A 21,383-nucleotide genomic window follows, 5' to 3' on the forward strand; every position below is an offset into this window, starting at 1 on the left:
GCAATGGGATCTCATGGGAAATCGCAGTATGTTAATGTTCTTAAAGGAGGGACGATGCAAAATAATTAATACAAACACTTGAGTTAAATGAACCCAGCAACTTTTCATCTGTAATCCCTGGCACACTGCTGATTTGCATGTCACGTTATGCAGATTATTGGATGCCATATAACGTATTTCTAATTCGTCAATTTTGGATTCAGAGAGGCAAACAACCCAATTGGTTGGATTGGTAGATTGGTAGGAAAGGATTACTGTTGGAAGGACATTGGTTAGCTAAATGCTAAAGGAATCCTTAATGAGTAATATTGTTTGTCATTAATAATTAAGAAGCGTGGATCACTCAATCATATAACTCCCCGTGTTTCCCTCTAAAGATGTGAATTTCACTGTGAGATCCAGGCCCTATTTTGGGAAGCCTTATATTTGAAGCACAATTGTTTGCTTACACAAATAACTCGTTGCCTTGGTGACTATACGAGCTGTTGCTTGACAAATGCTGCAGCAGTGTTAGGGTGGCATTACTAATAACAATACCCCAGTACCCCATACTTATGCTTTATGATATATATTCTTAATAAAAAAATCCTGAATTCTAGCGAATACTTGTAAATGATTGGATTATTATTAGACTTGCAAGACATCTGCAATTGTGTTCCTTATATGTTTATGTATCCAGCACAAGGTAACACTGATAAATGGAGAATTTGGGGGTGAGAGAACATGATGACAGCCTCTAATCGTTGAAGGTTCTACATGGCTGATTGTTTTCAGTGTCCCAGGCGTGTACAAGCATGCAGCAGAGGGGTGAGCATATCCCTCGGCTCAGACAAGAAACATGTTCCAGGTCCAACCTGCCACTCACATCTTCTGATGTGGGTGAATGCTTTGTTTTAGTGTCTCTTGATCTGCAGATCACAGCATCCTTTGAAAGGTCACAGACCATGGGTGTGTGTCTTTGAGATAGCGCAGACCGGTTGTCCCACATCTGTCAGGTTTTTTCGTGTTACTTGGTCCCTACATGTTTAATCTGGGGTTTTCGCTGTGGTGTTCCTCAGGGTTCGGTCTTTGTCCCTTTAACAGGGCTCCAGACTACCACCATTTAGTAGTTTAGACTATTTCTGAATGTGGTGCATCATTTTTACACTCTAATGGAAGCAAAATGTTTTTCCCAAAGAATGTCAAAATGGATAAGATATTGTTGTATATGTAATGATATTGCTATGACTTATGAGTCATCACTAATGAGCACTTGTGCCCTTAGTTGTTTGGAGCTTGGTATATTATTTGATGTGTTTTTGCTTCCCTCACATAATTTTATTGGCACATTTAAAATGTGTCTTATATCACTTTTAAATTAATGATATCCAACTGTATGTCTCTTTTAAGCTTGATAAGACAGAAGTTTTGGCTCATTTGCCTAGTTGTGTGCCCGGGGCTAAATGGCCAACATCTTTAGTTAAAATCATTTAAGTCTTTTTCATTTCCTCAGATAGCTGAGCTTCCCAGGCTGCTCAGTGCATTGTGTTTCTTTCCTCTGCTGTTTTATCTGAGAAATCTCTTTGCTATATTTAATTAGGCAACTCATTTTAGTATATCCAGTAGCAAAAGCGAACTGCACTAAATGAGTTGTGGTCTGTAAAGGCCCGCCCCCATTGCTGCAGAAGCTCATCCTTGCTTTCACAGAAATACACTTGGCAAGTGGGAAGTAAATTGGATGATCGGCTCTTGGGGTATGGAGAAAACCCAAATATAGACTCAGGTCTTCAGTTCCTCTTTCACCTGCAAGTCATCCTTGGACCATCTACAAATGGTGAACCAGGTCCAGCACAATGACTCACATCACAACCACCATTTTGGCTTTGCTTCAAGTTCAGGATTCATTTTAAGGTTCTTTGAAATGGAGTCACATGGTTGTGCATGTGTGTATATCTTTGACCTGCGCCATCCTCACATCACCAGCAGCTCGCTTGGGTCGTGTGGACAAGGCTTACTGCTCGTTTGACGCACTAACTGAAAACAAAAAGGTGATTGTGCCTTTGAAGTGATCCAGCACTGCGGGAAGCTTTTCCTGCCGTCACACAAACTCAATGCCTTTAAAAAGTAGCTCTCTAAACCGGTCTTTGTCCAACCTCCTCAAGTATTATTATTGCTTGAGTTTTAGAGTTTGTTTAAAAATGAATAATGTTAGTCTTATAAAGCTGATGTAACCTTCCTCTATGAAAGATACTACACTCAATAACGTTTCTCGGAGAGTGATGACACATTTGCCCTGTCTAAATGTATTCTGGACCGTTATTGGCCAGCAGTTCTCATTTAGATTTGTGCTGGTAATGGCCATGGCAATAACTAAAGTATTCTCAGGGGGTGCATGGTGTTGTGAGAGCTGGAAACATGCATGTTGAAACACTCGGGAACTTGAAACATTATCTAATTTCCATTCATGATACTGAACAAAGAGTGCAGTCCTGAAAAGAGCAGGGATGAAGCTTTAATATTCTCAGGGCGTACAGTATACAGGAATAAACCTTTGTGGCTCTGCTGATTAACGCATTGTGCTGAAAGGCAAGAGCAGCCATGAACTTGAATTCATTTTCTGACTGTAATGCAAAGCAAAATGAGACACCCTCAGTGGTTATAAAGATAAATATTATGTTAAATATATACTAAAATAAATAATTCCCCTGCTTGTTGCACATACAAGTCTGAGCAGGTAGGTCTTCAGTGACAAATACATTTACACTGTAATCTTCCAAAGATATAGTAAACTGAACAATCCTGTGAAAAGTGACAGGCTGTCATTTATTAATATAATAGACCAGCTAAAACGGGAAACTCAAGACATGTGTTGACACAGATTTGCAAGAAGAGTGTACCCCAGTAACAAATAAATCATGTCCCCATGTTCCATAAACAAGAATATTGTTCCTTGGGCCGTCTTAGCAGTCGCAGCTTATGCCAACAAGTCAGTGCTGCAGAGAAGCCCAATCTGACATTAGGACCACGGTTCAGCTACACGGCCCGGCTCAGAAAGCCCGACAGGACAGCTTGCACTCACATCCCTGTGGAAACACGAATGTGAAGTAGCTGCTCGTCTTGGACCTCCTCTCGGCCTGACACCTCACAAGAGCAGTGACCGTTTCACCTCAAGACGGCTGTAGCTCTCTGTTATTTAAATCTCTCCACACTTCAGACCACACGGTCATTAGGTTGGTCTAGTGTAAACATTGCATTGTTTTTATGAATGAAACAGCCACACAAATACATCCATAAACTAAGAATGTAAATTTCCTATGCATGTGTTGCATTCAAATGAAACAAAAGAGATTTCTGCAGACCCTCTCCGTCTCGTCTCCCTGGCAGGGCAAACCAGGACGTAATGCCCTCTAACTCTCCATGTCTTTCTGTCTCTTTCTAAACACATAATCCTTCACAGTCACAAACAGCAGCATGTAGTCTTGTCTGTCTCCGGCCTCGAGTGATACGGGGTAAACCTGCCACAGCATTAACGCAGCACACTGGACTTGATAGAAAAGTATAAGATAAAGAATAAAGAAGTAGGATTTTCTCCAAACATGGAAACAGCATTTTCTTCTCATTCCACAGAGAATATATGAAATATAAATACATCTTGAAGGTGGAGGTTACAAGGAAAGTTTCAGGGATTTCATATCCGACACATCTTCTCCACCTACCACGGTGCACCATGTTTCTCCAAGATATCCGACCATCCAAACATTGCACTCAATGTCATATGCTGACTACAATGTGTCAAAACCAAAAGCGTAGCTCGCATACTCTATTTATAACTCATATCTGTCCCAAATAGATCGGTACAACAGAAATATCAGAGCGCTGCAAAAACCTTTTAAATTCATAAACACAGACAGACCGTTCAAATTAGAGGAAACTTTATTTTAATATTTCATATTAATATTTCAATTGTTCTAGGACTGCAACTAAAGATTGTTACTCTTATTGGATGTATCAATTAGTCTTTTAAATCTATGATATAGCATAAACATTGCCATCAAAACATACGGAAATACAAAAGAATACTAGAAGAATACTACTCTTACAATTGTCTTTTTGACATGAAGATACAGCATGAAGACAAGATTCTTGTCATCAAAGCCAAGCAACCAGATAAATACACCTTAACCCCCACAATTAGTTGTTTTTAGACTTAGACAATCAAACAAGACCAAACATGTTAATTAGGAATCTTTAGTTGTGCTGGTAGGCCCTTTATACGAATCCAGACATTCTGTTTCCAGTTTTTATGCTAAGCTAATTATCCGGCTCCGAAAGATAAGCAGCATTAATCAGGGGAAGGCTGTCGTGGCCAGCGATCTCTGCTCTCCAAAATCATAAGAATATCAATTTCCTTTTTATACATTTTTTTCCACTAACTTTTATTAAATTATTCCCCATAGTCTATTCTCTTTTGTGTAGCTTTCCTCTTGCTGTACGTCCAGCCTCAGTTTGAGATTTTAGATGGCTGGATATGAGAGAGATATGAGAGCTTTTATCCAATCACATTTGAGCCATCGTGTGTTGCCAGGGTCCAAGAAATCTCCCCTCAGAGCTTCACAATCAACAGTGTAGGTGCTTGTGACTGAAGGTGAACAGAAGTTAACCAGATCAGATTTTGAGTTGACAACATTGTGGCCAAGACATAAAAAGTTGTCTGGATATGCTTTTGATTGGATACAAACTAGTGAGAGGCGGAGCAATGCTGTGCTGCCTACCTGAACAAGTGTAGATCTACATCTACATGTTCATTTCAAACCACAATGGCTGATGGGGGTAAAAAGATTGATTTGGTCGAAGATGTACTAACGTTTTCAAGACATCATTTTCAAAGAAAGCTAGACCCCCGCGGCTAGTAAGCCTGTCACAGGCCCAGAGGTGGATTTTTAGTCCAGGCAGGATTGTGTACGGCATCACTAAAGGCCCAGCTGTGAAATGCAAGCCAGTGTCATTAATATTCCTATCTAACGCTGTGTAAGGAAGCAAATTAACGTAATCTAAAGAAGCAAAACAGTACATTCAATAACCTTCTGTCAACTGACTGGTTGAGTAATTAACGTGTCCTTATATATAGCCCCTGGAATTGTTTTCTCATCAAAAACTTGCGTTTGAAATAAGTCAGCAAAGGAAACCGAGCCCGTAAAGGAGTGATTTGGAAAAACTCCAGCTATTCTGAATCATGGTGCAGAGCGGGGCCAGCCACAGTTGGTTGGTGGGTAGGTGCGCGGTTGCCAGGCCTGAAAGCATCCAGCCGGTGTATTAGTCATCTGCCTGTCAGTGCTGGGTCTACGCCAGATATGGAGAAGCCGTGATGAACATCACATGCTAAGAGTCAACAAAACTACACGGCATCACCTTTTAGACCCCTCTTCAGACCATCGACTGGCATCTCTGTATTCTGGCAGCTTCACAGTGCTCTGACAAATTAGTGATGCTTTTGAAATCAAGAGGTATGAAGATTTAACAATTTTACAGTGCACACTGTGTGACCGATTTCTGCTTACACCAATGATATTTCCTTTGAACCTCAAGAGCAGAAATGATTCAAACCTCTTTCTCTGGTGTAACAGAACAAAAGGCAAAGACTTGAAGGGGAAAGGGGAATGCGAAGTGATGCAGGTACGTGTAGCAGGGAAGCAAGGCGATGAAAGTAAAGCTAGCGAGACAAGAGGGATGCATTGAGAGAGAGGAGGGGTGCAATCATGATGTGGTGAAGCAGTAAATAAAGAGATAGTTTGAGAGAGTTTGTCTTTGTAGTGAAAAAATATGTTTTTTGTTATACAATGTATCACAAATGCATGGGGGGGGGGTTGTGGACTAGAACCCCCTTTTGGAAAAATTGCAGAGAAATCGAGAGAAACTTCATTACTCAAAGCACAATCAATAAGCAATATCCTCATTCCTCAGTTGAAGTGTTTAACATGCAAAAAACATATATATATATATATATATATATATATATATATATATCCACCCATACAAGGTCGCGGGGGGACGGGAGTCAATCCCACCAACTTTGGCCCGCCACACTGAAAACGTTCGACCCTGGAGGATTTTTGCACAAGCTAAACGTGCACCAAAGTAACTGTGTTCACTGATTCTACAGATTTTCTTAAATACATTTTAAGCACTATGTCACATTGTGTCAATAAACCTGGATGAAAACTTGAGATATATTTATAGGCTTAAAATATAATATATATACATATTAAATCATTGATACACAATTAATAGGTAAATAATTAATCATTTTTCTGCATGTGTCTGCTACAATGCAGCAGTTAATAAGGTCTTATATGCGCCGTCACGATTTGCATTCTGGTGCAGTGTGTGAGCCAAGACTTAAGCAGGGACTCTGACAGAAAGTATGGTGTCCAAGTCCGTGCCTTGTACAACATCACACCCCCCTCCTGAGTAGCGTTGCTTTGTTCAGCGTTGTCAGATTAGCAGCTGAGTGTGAGCATTCAGAGGGCACTCACCACAAGAGAGAGCGGCCTCTTCCATGACACCACTCCAATCAGTCCAGAGAGCAGCACCTGTGAGACAAGACCCAAAACAGACAGCGTTCATATCGACACGTATGTGGAAAAACAAAGGTGCCCGCGTCTGAAGAGAAATTGCCATCAATAAAGAAAACATTGCAATCGTGAAGATAATTACTGAGATTTAGTGAATGAGTTTGATGTTGTGAGAAGCACGAGAAGCAGCCTGTAATCATAAAGGCTGCTTAAAGTACGCTTTGGCCTCAGAGGTGTCGTTTGTTTCTCATACACATCAAAGCTCAGGCCAATAGGCTCCTCGAGTACAAGTTTGAACAAGAAGATGAGTTAAGGACTCCCATCCCGTTTGATCGGTCAGTGACAGGAAGCTTTATTCATTTACAAAGTCTCACTGAGATCAATAGTTCGAGATAACAATCTGCGTTTACACACAAGATGCCAGGATGGCCATGACTGATGACAGCAGCCATACATTATAGCAATGTGGGTTTCTTTTGACCATGACAACACTCGCCCCCTAAACCAAGAGGTTGTTGTTTTAGCCACAATGCGACGACAAAGGATCCCTAACAGAGGGAACAAAAACAAATCTGTGATGTTTTTCCAGATACTTTGCAACAGTGATTTGTACGGTTTCTGGAGCCACGGACAAATGATGCTGTCGTGCTGATGGATGAGTCAGATCAAAAAACGCTCACATCAGTCCATTTAAATGGCATAGACAAACGACGTGTTTTGTCCTTTAATTTGGAGGCCTTCTTGTTTTATTGCCATGGCGACTTCATCAGGCTGTCTTGGAGTTGTTGGTGCTCCAGGATTTTCCATTAGCACTGATTTGCTTTTAGATGTTGTGCTTCATCTGAAAACAGTTACCCTTCAGCTTGATGCGTTGGCTGAAATGAAACAAGTCGAGCTATCTGGACTCCTCTTGTTGTGGGTCTGATCTTCCCTCCGACACGTATTACTACCAAGCTGTTATTGAGCTGTCCTTTGGATTTTGACCGTGTGCTTGCCTTTCATAACCTCGTCACACTGGCTGGTTTCATTAAGTGTTGATACGAATTGTAAAAGAACAGGGATTTTCTCAGCACGCTTCACTCTTGCCGTGTTGTGGCACTTTTACAGCGCCTGCTTGTGTAGGTGTGGTTTTCATATCATTGCAGTGTGTGTGTAAGCAAAGGGTGCTTATAGCCTCCAGCCCTCTATTCCTCCATGGTCGCTCTATGTGCCTTTCACCCTTCTTCACCCTCCATTTAACACCAACACGCTCTCCCCATTCCCCACCTTGCTCTCTTCCTTCCCTTCACTGCTCTTGATATTTGCTCTCTCTAGTCCACTTTGGCCATCTTCTCCTCTCCAATTTCTGCCTGTATTACACTCCATCGCTTTATTTTTTCACCTCCTGTTTGGCGCCAACATAATTACAGTGTATTTCTGCACTGAGACTCTCACTATAGACTTCTCACTTCCCTTTCCCTCTCTATTTTGTTCCATACTGCAGTCAATCTTGCACTTCTTCACTCCCCTTGATACCCGAAGGACTGGAATGGGATGTCAATATTTAATCTGAGCAAACACTCAAACAGGCGTTCACTGAGGACATAAACTCACATGCATTCCCTGGTAATTCACGCTAGCCATTACTGTCCTGACCTTAACCCCAAAAGATCAGCAGCTTCCAAGTCGGGAACAAAACTTCTGTCCCGAGTGAAGCAGGCTTTACTCGAACAATAACAGAAGTACAGACTTGAAGGTCAAGGCTGGTGCTTTTTCTTTATCTTTTTACATATATGCTGTATGTACACAGAACCAGTCAAAGGTTTGGACACATTTCCTCATTCAATTCAATGACAAAGTGGTTCCAAACTGCCTCGTAGGTGAGCCATGTAGGTTTGAACATCGTTTGAGTTCATATGGGTGGGGCTGTTGCGAGTCAGGCTGGGGCAAGACCACATCCTGTCTTTGTGTTTCTGTCTCTCTCTCTCTCCTTCCAGACCAGCACGCACAGCTCTCTCTCTCTCTCTTTGTCTTACTCTACTTATATCCATCCTTTTCTGTCCTTCTTTAGTGCGCCAATGTATACATTGTGAAGGCCTGTGTGTACCTGTCTCTGTGCGTCTGTGGTTCGAGGGGGGAGACAATGTGAGAGCTGGAACCATGTGATAACTTTGGCCGTTGCCAGTCACGGGAGGCTTTTCCCCTCGGCTGCTCCCAAAAAAAGGATTAACATGAAATACTTAGCAACATTAGTCAGTGAAACCTGGGAGGCACACAACCAATAACACACTGCGAGAATACTGAGGCATCTTTACCGTATTTCCTGGTGTCCTATCGTAATCTATAAACTTTCACAAGACATTCAAAGACCAATTTAAAAAGCCAAGTCGAAGCAATGAAAAAAAATACAAATCTGGAAGGAAGGAATGTTTGTTTGTATCACTTATTGTAAGTCGCTTTGGATAAAAACGTTAGCTAAATGACATGTAATGTAATGTAATGTATGCAAAGGTACAGAAAGGCATCTTGGTCCCTGACACACAGTTCAATTTGTGGTAAATATTTGTGTTGTTGGTGCACTAATAAAATACAAAAGAATGAATAAACCTCTGCTTGAATTGAAGTTATGTCATGAGACTTTCAAATATTGTCAGGCGATGTCCCTCAGACGTTACTTGTGATGTGCAGTACATGACCAGGATGAGGATTAGCACCTCAAAGTCCCCTCTTAAGAAAAGGTTTAGTTATGTCGATTGATAAAGGATTAAGAGATTGACCGTGCGTTGGTAAGTGGTGATTAGAAGAAAGCTGAGCTGCAATCTGTGTTTTAAGGTTTTGAGTACTGATGCATTTGTGTTTCATGTGATCTTTGGAAAGCATTTTCTCTCTTTCATTTTGTGTTTCATTTGTAGTTTACATAAACAATTGAACAGTTGGATAATTGGCAGTAGTCATTCATACGTGCTGACTTGTCTTAATTCCTTTTTTCTCTTTTCTCATTTAATAAATTACCTGCTGATCTTTTGGATACAATAAAGTGCTGCTTCCTGTGTATCTGGTATTCCAAACACTGCTTTTCTCAATATTAATATGTTTACTACAAGAAACATTTTTTTTCTTTTTTCTCTTCACCAAATGAAGAGACATTTTAATATTATAGGAAGGAAGAGAGACTAAAAGGGCCAGTTATTAGCATTTAGGATCCATTCTGTAACAATATTCCCATCTCATTTTGTGTAGTTTCTTTGAAAAAAATAATTTACATGTGGGTGAATACATTTCCAAAGTGTTGCTTCCCATAATAACCAGACGCCATTGGAAGTTTGTGAATCTACTAATCTAATCTGAACTACTGAATAAAAAAAAGATGCAAGTGCTGAAACCGCTATGAATTCCACCTAAATCCCAGTCTTGACCTATTCTTATTCATTTATGCAGGGCGCCAATCAAAGAAGCCATTACTGGGAGTGAGGGTTTAGAAAGCAGGCCGTTTCTCAAACATCACCATCGCCAAGATGGATGGAGCCAGTGCGGTTGCCCCGGTAACCACAAACTGGCCATTTGCCAGGATCCATAATGATTTCCCATCAGCTGCTGCTCTGAGAGAGGTAGGAACCCTCGCTTGTTCAGACAGGCTGACTGCACACGAATCCTCACACACACACACACACACACACACACACACACTTTGACAGATATGTCGTACCCACTCTGTAGAAACACGGTCATACATGGTAAAACTACACACTGGAGCCAGAAAAGGCAGACCTCCCTGAGACACACAAATGTTGCACATGCTGCCACTGAGCCTCCCGCGGTTCAAAACAATCTTCTTTGTATTTCCTTTCACTTGTACTTGATGTTTGTCAAGAAATAAAAGACCTTTCCGCAGAGTCAACTGTTTCTCTCTCAGATCATCCTTCTCCACAGCCTTTTTGCACAGAGTCAAAATGAGCGTAAGTGCGTGTGAGAGCATTGGAGTGTTTCTGCACACAAGGGACGGCATGTGTTAAATCTGTAGAATGAGGCTGAGCAGAGAAGCTCACCATCTTGGAAAGAGCTGTCTTCTAAGAGGTTGCCTGTTGCAAGTGTACAGCTATGTTTCTTACTTTAAAAAAGAAACTTCTCATTAATAGTCAGCTTATCACCTTCAAACAGCACTAAAGGGGATTTTAAGTAGATTAACATGACTACATTTGTCCAGAATGAAATTTATCACCAACTATTGATGGATTGTCATAGCATTTTTTGTAAAATGATTCAAAGGACTTTAATTTGTCCAATACTTCAACCACCCGTCCGACTCTTTTAACACACAAGTCTCTTCTCATGTCTCCTGCATGTCTGTCCGTTGGGTTCTACTGTCCATTGCAATTGAAGGATTTATGTTATCTCTCTCCTTGCTGAAGGCTGCTTCAATTCATTTAGAGGAATACACGTTTGTAATTGTTTATGCTCTAATTGCTCCTACACACGCATACTTATGTCTCTAATTAAAACAGGAAAAAAATGTATGGTATTGATGAAGAATGACAATCTAGCCGTTCATTTCTTCCCTTTCAGCAAAAAGGGCCATTTGGTTGTCCAGCAAAGTCTTCACTGGTTTTATGAAGTTTCATTTAAGTTAACAAAATTTAAGTCAGTTGAAATTCGGACATGTTTACAGGAAAAAAAATCATATTAACTCATATTTAAAAATCTACTTTTGTTTCACTTTGAAGATATGTGTGTGTGTGTGTGTGTGTGTGTGTGTGTGTGTGTGTGTGTGTGTGTGTGTGTGTGTGTGTGTGTGTGTGTGCAGGTCCCCAAATGAAAGACATATGAAGGTGAAATGTTGCATCAGGGGAACTGAATTCTTAATGGTTGTGTGACGATTTCAGCTTCAAATAACCTTCAGGTAACCTTTGCTGGCAATGAATGAGCATCCAACATGAGTATCCGTAATTGTGTACACATAGACACGCGTGTGTGTGTGTGTGTGTGTGTGTGTGTGTGTGACCAATTCAACCGTTGGCTTCAGAGTGACTCTCAGAGAGCATGTGAACCACACTGCAGAGATGATGCTCCTGTACGGAGCACTGCGGCCTGCTTAACCGGAGCTCGTGCTGACAAAGCTGACACACAGACGTGCACGACGTGCATTTGGCCTCCTCGTGTCCCGCTGCTTCAACAACAGCAGCAGTTTTCTTCCCCCGACATCCGTTTCCTATAGTATTCAGATTTCTCTCCACCCACCCATCTGCTCCTCCTTCCTAACCCCCTCCCCCAATCTTGTATATCACCGCTTCGCTTCGGAGCTCAGCGCCTCACCGACGTTGCCATGGAAACAGCGGAACAACAGCAGGTTGGCTACCGCTGCTGCCTGGGGGCGTGGCCTCTCAGTCACCCTTCGCTGCTCTCCTCTCACTAATGGATGTCTGTAGCACCTCTGCTGAATCCATGAATCAAGACCGTGACGTCCGTCTGAATGAGAGTAACAACTGAACAAAAACATACCAGAGGGGAGAACATAGTTATCAGCAGTGGTGGACCACTAAAAACAAGACCCTGGGTCCAAACGACATCAACTGGAGTATATTTACATGGCTCCAGTGGATTAATGCCAATTCAGCATTTTTGTTTGGCCAGGAAACAACGACTTCCTGGTTGAAATATACAGTACATGATGGCCATCTATGATGGCAGCGTCACCATAAAGGGGAAGACACATTGTAAAGATGCATTGTTGTTATGGTGTACGGTCTCGAAGAACTGCACGGCCAAAGGACATACCATAATGGAAACTAGAAGACCAACTAGTGTATGTTGCATCAACAATATAGTGACCCTCATGTTTATAATTATACTGTGTTTAGCAAAGATTGGTCATTGATGCTCCAGGTACACACACAGGTGCATTGGGGCTGTATTTGAACAGTGCCCCTTGTGTTGCAAAGAGACAGAAGAGGAGAGGCTGTATGTGTGAGCGATCAGGACCACTCAGGCTGGACTGTTGATGACCTGACATGGGTTGAGGGCTTAAGCAAGGGGCAGGAGGGGGGGGGGGTGCTAACTGAATTCAGGTGTGGGGAAAGAACGGCGGGAAACTAAACAAAGACAGGAAGTAAAGCGGCTTTGTGAGGGATAGGTGTGTGGTCGGAAAATAAAACAGGAAGTGACACTAGTTTGAGTTGAGTCCATCAGACTGACCACAAGCCCGTCTCACAGAGCACAACACAGAAACACATTCTCATTTTACAACAAATGCATGTCCAGCTTTCAATTCTCAAAGCCCAACAAGACGTTTAGTTTGCACTGCAGAGAAAAAAACACTAGAAGACAATCTATTTACACAGAGATGGTGTAGATACGAACTACAAAATACCGACAGGCCAGTGACAACATCTAACCCTTCTTTGTGATGGTATGGTATTTAGTGCCATGAGACAATAAAATGTTTTTGATCTATTCCTCCAAACAGTAGCCACTGAGAATACCTGTCAGGGTTTCACATAAAGCTGTGAATGTGTCCCGTGCATGATTATTAGGAGATATTATGCAGAAACTTGCTTTTCTATTTTTTCGAAGACAAGCTGTTGTGACAGTTGCTTATGGAAATGACCCGATGCACTGGAGTCACGCCGGCCTGAACAGCGCCAACACACTCACTTTAGCGTGTATGAGTGCAAGTGAGAAACAACAGCAGAAGAATGTACTGATCCGCCTGGCTGTGACACCTACTTTAACCAAACTTTAACCTTAAAATTAAGCAGCTTAATTTTGTGGAAGGGCACTTTTTGGGGCCTCAATGGTCATCATTCAGGAATAAAGGGCTGCGGCTCTCAGCAGTGTGCAGCAGTGAAGCTGCAGGGACACCAACAGCTGAATCAGGCCTTCAGCTTGGTGCTGACAGGATAATCTGGCCCTGCGGCCGACCAGATTTGAAACAAAGCGTGGCAGAGTGAGAGAGAGAGAGAGAGAGAGTGTGTTGGGTTGTGATTTGGAGGGTGTGTAGATTGTAACTTCTCAACTGCATCAGCCTGGCTCAGAATCAAAACAAAAAATATATACATCTATATTCTATATAGTTTAAACTATTGCTGTCGTCTACTGAGAAGTTTTTTCCTAGTATGCAGCTGCAGCTCTTGTGTTTCTACCGTGTTTCTGCAAATCTTTGTCTAAATCCAAACAAGGACGAACAATTAGTTTTTGTTCATAAGGTTCAACCAAAAAAACATTTTATATAAACAAGGATTGATTAAAACCCTTTTTTCATGTCTCTGCGGCTTTAAGTCACACTGTAGATGTTTTTTTAGATTTCACATCTGCTACAAATGATTTAATGAAGCCGTCTCATCAGACACCTACTCTCAATGCTGGTGGGGAACCTTGATGTCTCTGGAGGCACAAAACTCTGTCTTTTTTTGTTTAAATGACAAAAACTTGCAAACACCCAACTGTCATTCACAGGGAGGCAGCTGGGCGGCACTTTGAATTCAAGAGGCAATTAACGGCAAGAAAGGCCATGAGAATGATAACCACCATGAGACCCATTCTGTGGCTTCTTTGATGACGAAACACGTGACTAAAGATCATTGCACCAGGTCGAGTGTCACTGGCCGTAATTTGAAAACATAATGAATTTCGGTATGACACTTAAATGACAACTGGTTGGTTTTAAATGCTTCCACTTGTGGGTACAAAGTTTCCACTTCAGAGTAAACACATTCAAATAGTGATGACTGTACTGAACTGAGGCAGCTGGCACCCATTGGATTGTTTAACCATGATTAAAGCTACAAGCTGCCACTTTAATCGGTTAATTAGGCCTTCATGAGCACACGTGTTGGTTGCACTACATTATAGAAAAGACAACTAGAAACTAGTAAAGAATGGCCCTTTTAGGTCTCACTATCAAACTCTTGTGCTACACTATATTTAGGCCTGCTGCAATGACTTTTTTTAATCTTTAAGCAGTGATTTTATGGTTGTTTAAATACTTCCCCTGAAGTCTCGTCTCCCCTTACAATCCAGCTGGTAATGTTCTCTCTTACATATCAGCTGGGGCCCCGTGGCTTATGATACGACCTTTCACAACGTTTGAAGAGAGCAGAAAGGACAGGAGGCAGCCTCCACATGGACTTTACCCAACCACCTATTCTCCTCTCCAGGAATACAGAGAGTGATTTAAAGCTGCACAATGAGAACGGTATCAGATGCTCGCTGAAGGCATACAGGGTGTTTGCAGAAATCGTACAGTTTTCTGTTTTCCGGATGACATCCCAGCTGGGGTCAGCTTGAATTCATGTTCATTAAGACCTGTAAATATCCATAGCAAACCTCCACAACTGCCTGAATGTGTAGCTCCCCTTGGAAAGAGGGTTACAGCTCATGGTTAAGCCCAATCCGATTTTCATTTTGCTTTTATAGATGCAATACAAATATAGATATATTTCCAGAAAAGCTTTTTTTCTCAGTGAGTGAACGTAGAAGCCCTAAGCCCGCAAACATATTGGTATACGATTTCTTAGTACCATGTACATTAACCTGCCACATACGTAAACTTGCCCCCTATTTCAATTAGGAGGCTAGAATCCCCTATGGTACGGCCTTTTGTTATCTTTAGAGAGCTCATTAAGCAGCCTCCTTGTTTCTACAGACCTAACGGTGAGATAGATTTTCTTTGCTTCAACTGCTCTGATGAACTGATTAATTTCAAAGTGAAAAGTGAACAAAATTCTTTAAAACAGTTAAAAATGAGGTAAAATATGTACTCTACAGAGGCATGCAGGAATTAATTTGCCAAGACAAAATTTGTATACGCAAAGTGATACGAAATAGAAGCTGATCTAAATGTTGCCAGAGATCTAACAGAGTATTGTGAGATGATTTCTCCAGATCACTACCAGAATAGATGTACGACAACACCCAAAGATAGCACAAAACATTTAGCATTTCATCCAGGAAAGCTCGAACATCTTGAACAACATGCAAACACGAGCAACATGAACAACATGAGCAACGTGTAAAACATTAGCCACATGAGCAACGTGAACAACATGAGAAACATGAACAACATTAACAATATGAGCAACGAGAACAACATGAACATGAGCAACATGAGCAAAATGAACAATGTGAACAACATGAACAATATGAGCAACGTGAACAACATGAACAATATGAGCAACGTGAACAACATGGACAACATGAGAAATGTGAACAACACAAACAATATGAGCAACATGAACAACATGAGCAATGTGAACAACATGAGCAACATGAGAAACGTGAACAACATTAACAATATGAGCAACGTGAAAAACGTGAACATGAGCAACATGAGCAAAATGAACAATGTGAACAACATGAGCTACATGAGCAACGTGAACAACATGAACAATATGAGCAACGTGAACAACATGGACAACATGAGAAATGTGAACAACACAAACAATATGAGCAACGTGAGCAACATGAACAACATGAGCAATGTGAACAACATGAGCAATGTGAACAACATGAACAACATGAGAAACGTGAACAACATTAACAATATGAGCAACGTGAAAAACGTGAACATGAGCAACATGAGCAAAATGAACAATGTGAACAATATGAGCTACATGAGCAACGTGAACAACATGAACAACATGAGCAACGTGAACAACATAAACAATATGAGCAACATGAGCAACATGAACAACATGAGCAACGTGAACAACAAGAACAATATGAGCAACATGAACAACATGAGCAATGTGAACAACGTAAACAATATGAGCAACATGAGCAACATGAGCAACATGAACAACAGTAGTTTGATTGTTATGTTCAAAGGAATCATTGTTTTTGTTAACTATTCACAGCTACTCTTGTAAAAGGAGGATTTGGTTTTCGCCCAGCCCACCTTCCCCCTTTGAAGGGTTAGTTGGATTCAGTAGATTAGCTGTTGTGTTTGTTGTTGACGGAGTGCTGTGCGTTGTGTGGAGTCAGCACTGATGGCTCTGTGCAGTTGTGCCTTGTTTGCTCCCTCAATTTTAAATTTCACGGCTTTGTGATTAACTTTCAAGGGCATTTCTGCACCCATTGATTTCTGTCTGACCACAATGTTCTCAAAACACCCAAATAAAGCATTAATCATTGCATAGGGTGATGTCACCTGACCTGCATACATAATCTACATTTGAGCATATTCTAATATAGTCAACACCTCGCTGCTAATTCAGAGAGAAAGGAACAGTTGGCTGCAGCTGAGCCAACAAAAATACTATATATATAAAATACTAATATATCCCACCTACAAGAACTCTGAACACTGAACCTACAAAGCACAAAGAATCCATGCATTTGTACTCCTGCTGCTGTGAATTACGAAGCAGTAAATACATGCACAAAATGAGCCTGACTCTTTCATAAATATTAATAGAGATTCTACCCACAACAAGCATTAGCATTTGAAATGAATTGATAAACAGTCAAGTATTATTGAAATGAAGACGTCCTCTCCTTTTAGAGCCAAAAGTTTCAAAATACAAAATCTAGAAAAAAAAGCTTGGGTTACAAAGATACTGGTATTGACAATCAGGTCTGATGCTGAGCATGTGTACTCGTGAAAGCACTCCGGTACAACTACAGCCAACAACACTACGGCCACCTGAAGTGAACCTTTAATAAATACCTGATGCACGAAAAAGATTAAATCCATTAAAACAGGCCGTCCTGTAGAAGTCTCCTCTACATGATTTAACATGTAGACATGTTTACTACATGTTATACGTTAACAGTAATGTTACAACTGTGAACATCAGTGCAGTGAAGTTTGTGGTCCTCAAAAACAACATTTTCTCTGTATACCTTTTCAAATTGTATTGAAGGCGTTCTGTATTGTGGGTGATATTCCAGGATCCATTGGCATAATACAGTGGGAACCGAGAACAACACTACAACTAAAACCCCCTCAATTTATCAAAGTGGCCCCACAAATCAATGTGGATTACTTGGGTAGAGCTTTGCTCATGTGCAGTGCACTTCCATTACCATACAACAATATTGGCCTTTTGGGAGGCTGTGGTAATCTTGTCTATTGATCAAATCACAGGCAAAGATCATATTACAGTCTCTTGGTTTAGGCAATAACTCCCAATCGGAGAAAAGGCAAAACCATCATCTCTGTTGAGGGAACCAGCATATGAACAGAGGCACGAACAGACCCTCGGCAAACAATCACATCACTGCAGAGGTCAGACCAGACTCAGGTAACGTATTGTCAAATAATAAAAGGATTATCCCTGTAATCCAAATGGTGAACAGCACCTCCACCACAGCAGTGGGTGTGACCTTGTCTGATGTCAGTGCAGCCGTTGCTCTGCAGAAAACTTTGAGCCCTCTGTGAAATTTAGATAAGGCAAGCAATGTATACGGAACACGCTTTGAAAGGAATAGTCTGACATTTAAAGTGAGTATGGTAATCCGCTTCTAGTAGACAGAGAAGGAGATTGACACTATCGGAGAGTGGGATTCATCTTTTCTTAATTCGCCCTGAACTCTTAAAAAGTCTTCAATCAATTTGTTTCTAATCTAACCTAGGAATCCAGTGTAATCATATTAAACCCAAAAGTCATTTGGATTATGCACTACTGAAATATTCTCCACCTTCATACCTCTAACACAAACATCACCAACTTAAATCATGTGGCTCCTTAGTGCTGATCTCAAATAAAACTGGGTGTTTCTTACGAAGCACAGCCGTGAATGATTCAATGCCACATGAAGAGAATCAATGCATTGAGCAGGCTTATTGGAGACGGCTCTTCATTACCACTCCTCACACTGAGGCTGCCTTGTTGTTCAGTGAAGAGAAAATTCCAAAATGTGCAAAGAAAGAGAAAAAGCGACATGGGAATTTAGCAACGATGGATGTTGCCAATGTGAAAGTCAGATGATGGGCTCAAATCTGCTTTTCCACAAATCATATTTGTGTAAACACAAATGTATTTCTGTTCTGTAACAAAACACAATGTGTGACTGTCTAATTGCTGGAGTGAGAGTAAGAGGAAAGTATACATATATACAAATATTCATTCATAAAGAGTCTCCTGTACTCTGACTGAACAGAGTTTTGGGTAGTTGCCCCACTAGTTGCCTCTGTCAGAGATGCACACACTTGCTCCCGCTGCAAGTATTCTAGAGTAATTTGTCCTGTGAAGTAAACACTGCAGAGTTACTGCTGACAGGAGCCTGATTAAATGCGCATTAGCTCATCCTTCCTTCTGCGTTGTGCAACAGAAGTAGAGGACGGTGAGAAATGCACAGTCGGAGCTCCTAACGCCTCATCGGTGTCACGGCAGTTATAGCGAGCAACCAGATCTGAAATGAAGTGTCAACAAAGCCACAATCACTGGTAGTTACGTCTAAATGAAATCCAATACTAACACAATTACAATCGGTTCATCTTGGTCAAAAGGAGGGATGCAGTTCGTATGTGGCTTCTCTTGTTAAAATGCCTCGCAAATGCAACACGGGAAAAGTAACTCAGGGTTTCCAAAGGGTGGGACTATTACTGAGTGTCTGTACGATGATGTATGCATAGGACCATCATTATTTCAACATGACCATCATTTATTGACTTCAATACTGCTCATTGTGTTTACATGTTTGTTTACATAAGAACATCACAATGCCACAATAAAGGTGTTTTCCAACCATTAGAAGACTTGGACATTTTGAACACATTGCATATTTTATTTAAAGGATCCAGAAGGTTCAGTTTATTTTTATTTTGTTTTTTTAAAAGAGATTCACATCTCAATGCCATTTTATGAGAATATTTTAAAGAATTAAGTTAATGGTTCTTTTAAAAGATTGCCTTTGCATCATTATGCTGGTAGATCATTGTATCAAAATTACAATCATAATGTTTTTTGTACCTCCCCCAAATTAAAAAGTAAGCACCTTGGAAAGATGCATAAGCACCTGGGATGATGGGAGGTCTAACCCATCCTGTGTGAATACAGGATTATTCATCTAAATGTTGGATATTTGAATGAAAATGATCCACAATGCTGTAATCACAACAAGTAGATTTCACCCTAATGTAACATATTCATATATATTCACAATGTGCTCAAACGTACATGTTTTTTATCCACCTGAGAGTTTCGTAATAGGACTGGCCTGAATGAATGAACGATAGCTTGTTGGTTGAAGGCGCGTGAAAACACTGCAGAGTCCAGGCTTCACTGGCAGATGTGCTTCCAGCCTCGTCAAACACAATTCATTGTGTTCACTGGTGAAGCTCGTGCTGCAGCGCCAGCGACCGGTTCTGGTTGGCCAGTCTCGGTTGTGGAGCAACAAGGACTGCAGTGCAGACAGAAGTGATGATCGCCAGTGATGACATCATGATCGTATTTACTGTAATGCTTCTGTAAACAGCACAGTATGCTTCTACACCCAGTAGTTTAACTCTGACAGTAGGAAATTTGGATTAAATCAATTGTCGTGTTTCAAAGCACTGCTGCCCTGCCACGCTTGAAGCGCACAGGTTCACTGTTGTTTTAGAACTCCAGCTGCATCTTCCCCCAAAAATACAGACGCATCAAACACGCTCTGAGGTCTCTTTTTGTGTCGGAACTTCCACCAGCACAATGTGGATGTTTGACAGTTGTGCAAAAACCCTAATGTATCATAGCAATACATCATTCTTCCTATTTTATGTTTGTTCCTCATACCTCTATATTGCAGAAATGGAAAAAATGGAAGTTATTTTTCATACATGAATGAATGAGATCTTTATATAGAGTCAAAAACACAATGTCATCCAATGTCAATGTAATTCATAGAGAAAGTGTTTTTTATTTTGCATCTGTAAGTCGCTTTAGATAAAAGCCTCAGCTAAATCACATGTAATGTAATGCATCTCACTCCTAGAAAATATCTGAACATGTTGCTGGGGGCAACAAGTCCTTCCCTAATGACGGTGGCGTATAAGCTGTACGGGAGGACTGTGAGCAGAAAGAAACTCAAACTCAAAGACTGTGAGAAACGGAGTGAGTCATAAAACGGGAAGCAGCTCCGAGGATGATGCAGAGCACACACACACACACACGGCCTCACACTCATTTTCCTCGCCGTTCTAACTGCTGCCCAGATGCATCAGAGAGAGCAGGAGAAGCCTGTGCGCTGTTGCACACATTTGTCTTCGTCCTCCAGTTGCAGCTAATGAGCATGAGACACGGCCGGACTCATTACCCCACAGAACCACGGCCGTGATCAACAAGAACCAAAACGTTTCACCCTCCCTCCTCGTTCTGCTAATACGAGTAACTCTTCTGAAGCCTTTGTTATTCATGCGCTTTTCATTTTGTTCTTCTCTTTTTCACGGCCCGTCAGTCATCTGACCCATGAAAGCGTTCTTCTCCTCATGTGCTACAGCTCGTTCCCTTTCGTACCCTCGTTTCTTCTTCCCCTTACAGCTGGTTTCATTAGGCGGCAGAGAAAGAGGCTGAGAGAGACACTCCCCCCACCAGCCTCATTCCCTAACCTCCTTCAACCGATGCGGACTGTTAACAAGCTCTCTGGCTGCCATGGTAACCAACCATGACAAGGTCCTAATCAAAGTCGATATTGAATAACAATACTGCTTGTATTGCCACAGTTAGAGATACAGCGACTCTTATCAAGAGGCCTTCATGTACATCCTGGATTGAAAGCTTAATTTGTTTCACAGTGCAACAAGTTGTTTGAGTAGGTGCTTCACCTCTTGTTGGCCTTCATTAGGTGTTGACTGTTGTTTTCTGCAGCAGGAAGAATGATTTTTCATGCTATTGTGATCTTTTGGTAACTAGAATTATTTCGACCTCTATGCTGAAAAGT

The 21,383-nt window shown here is 41.2% G+C and overlaps 1 protein-coding gene across 3 annotated transcripts in view; it reads right to left on the reverse strand.

The window, feature by feature from the left end:
* Nucleotides 1-21,383, reverse strand: part of fam189a1 (family with sequence similarity 189 member A1) — a 59,044-nt gene that overhangs the window by 27,528 nt on the left and 10,133 nt on the right. For all 3 annotated transcript variants that reach the window (XM_037450403.2, XM_037450397.2, XM_037450391.2), the window contains exon 2: nt 6,513-6,569. In XM_037450403.2, coding sequence (XP_037306300.2) covers nt 6,513-6,569 — 57 coding nt within the window. The remainder of the gene's footprint in view (nt 1-6,512; nt 6,570-21,383) is intronic.

The sequence above is a fragment of the Pungitius pungitius genome, chromosome 4, assembly GCF_949316345.1.
Source record: "Pungitius pungitius chromosome 4, fPunPun2.1, whole genome shotgun sequence".
Lineage (NCBI taxonomy): Eukaryota > Metazoa > Chordata > Actinopteri > Perciformes > Gasterosteidae > Pungitius > Pungitius pungitius.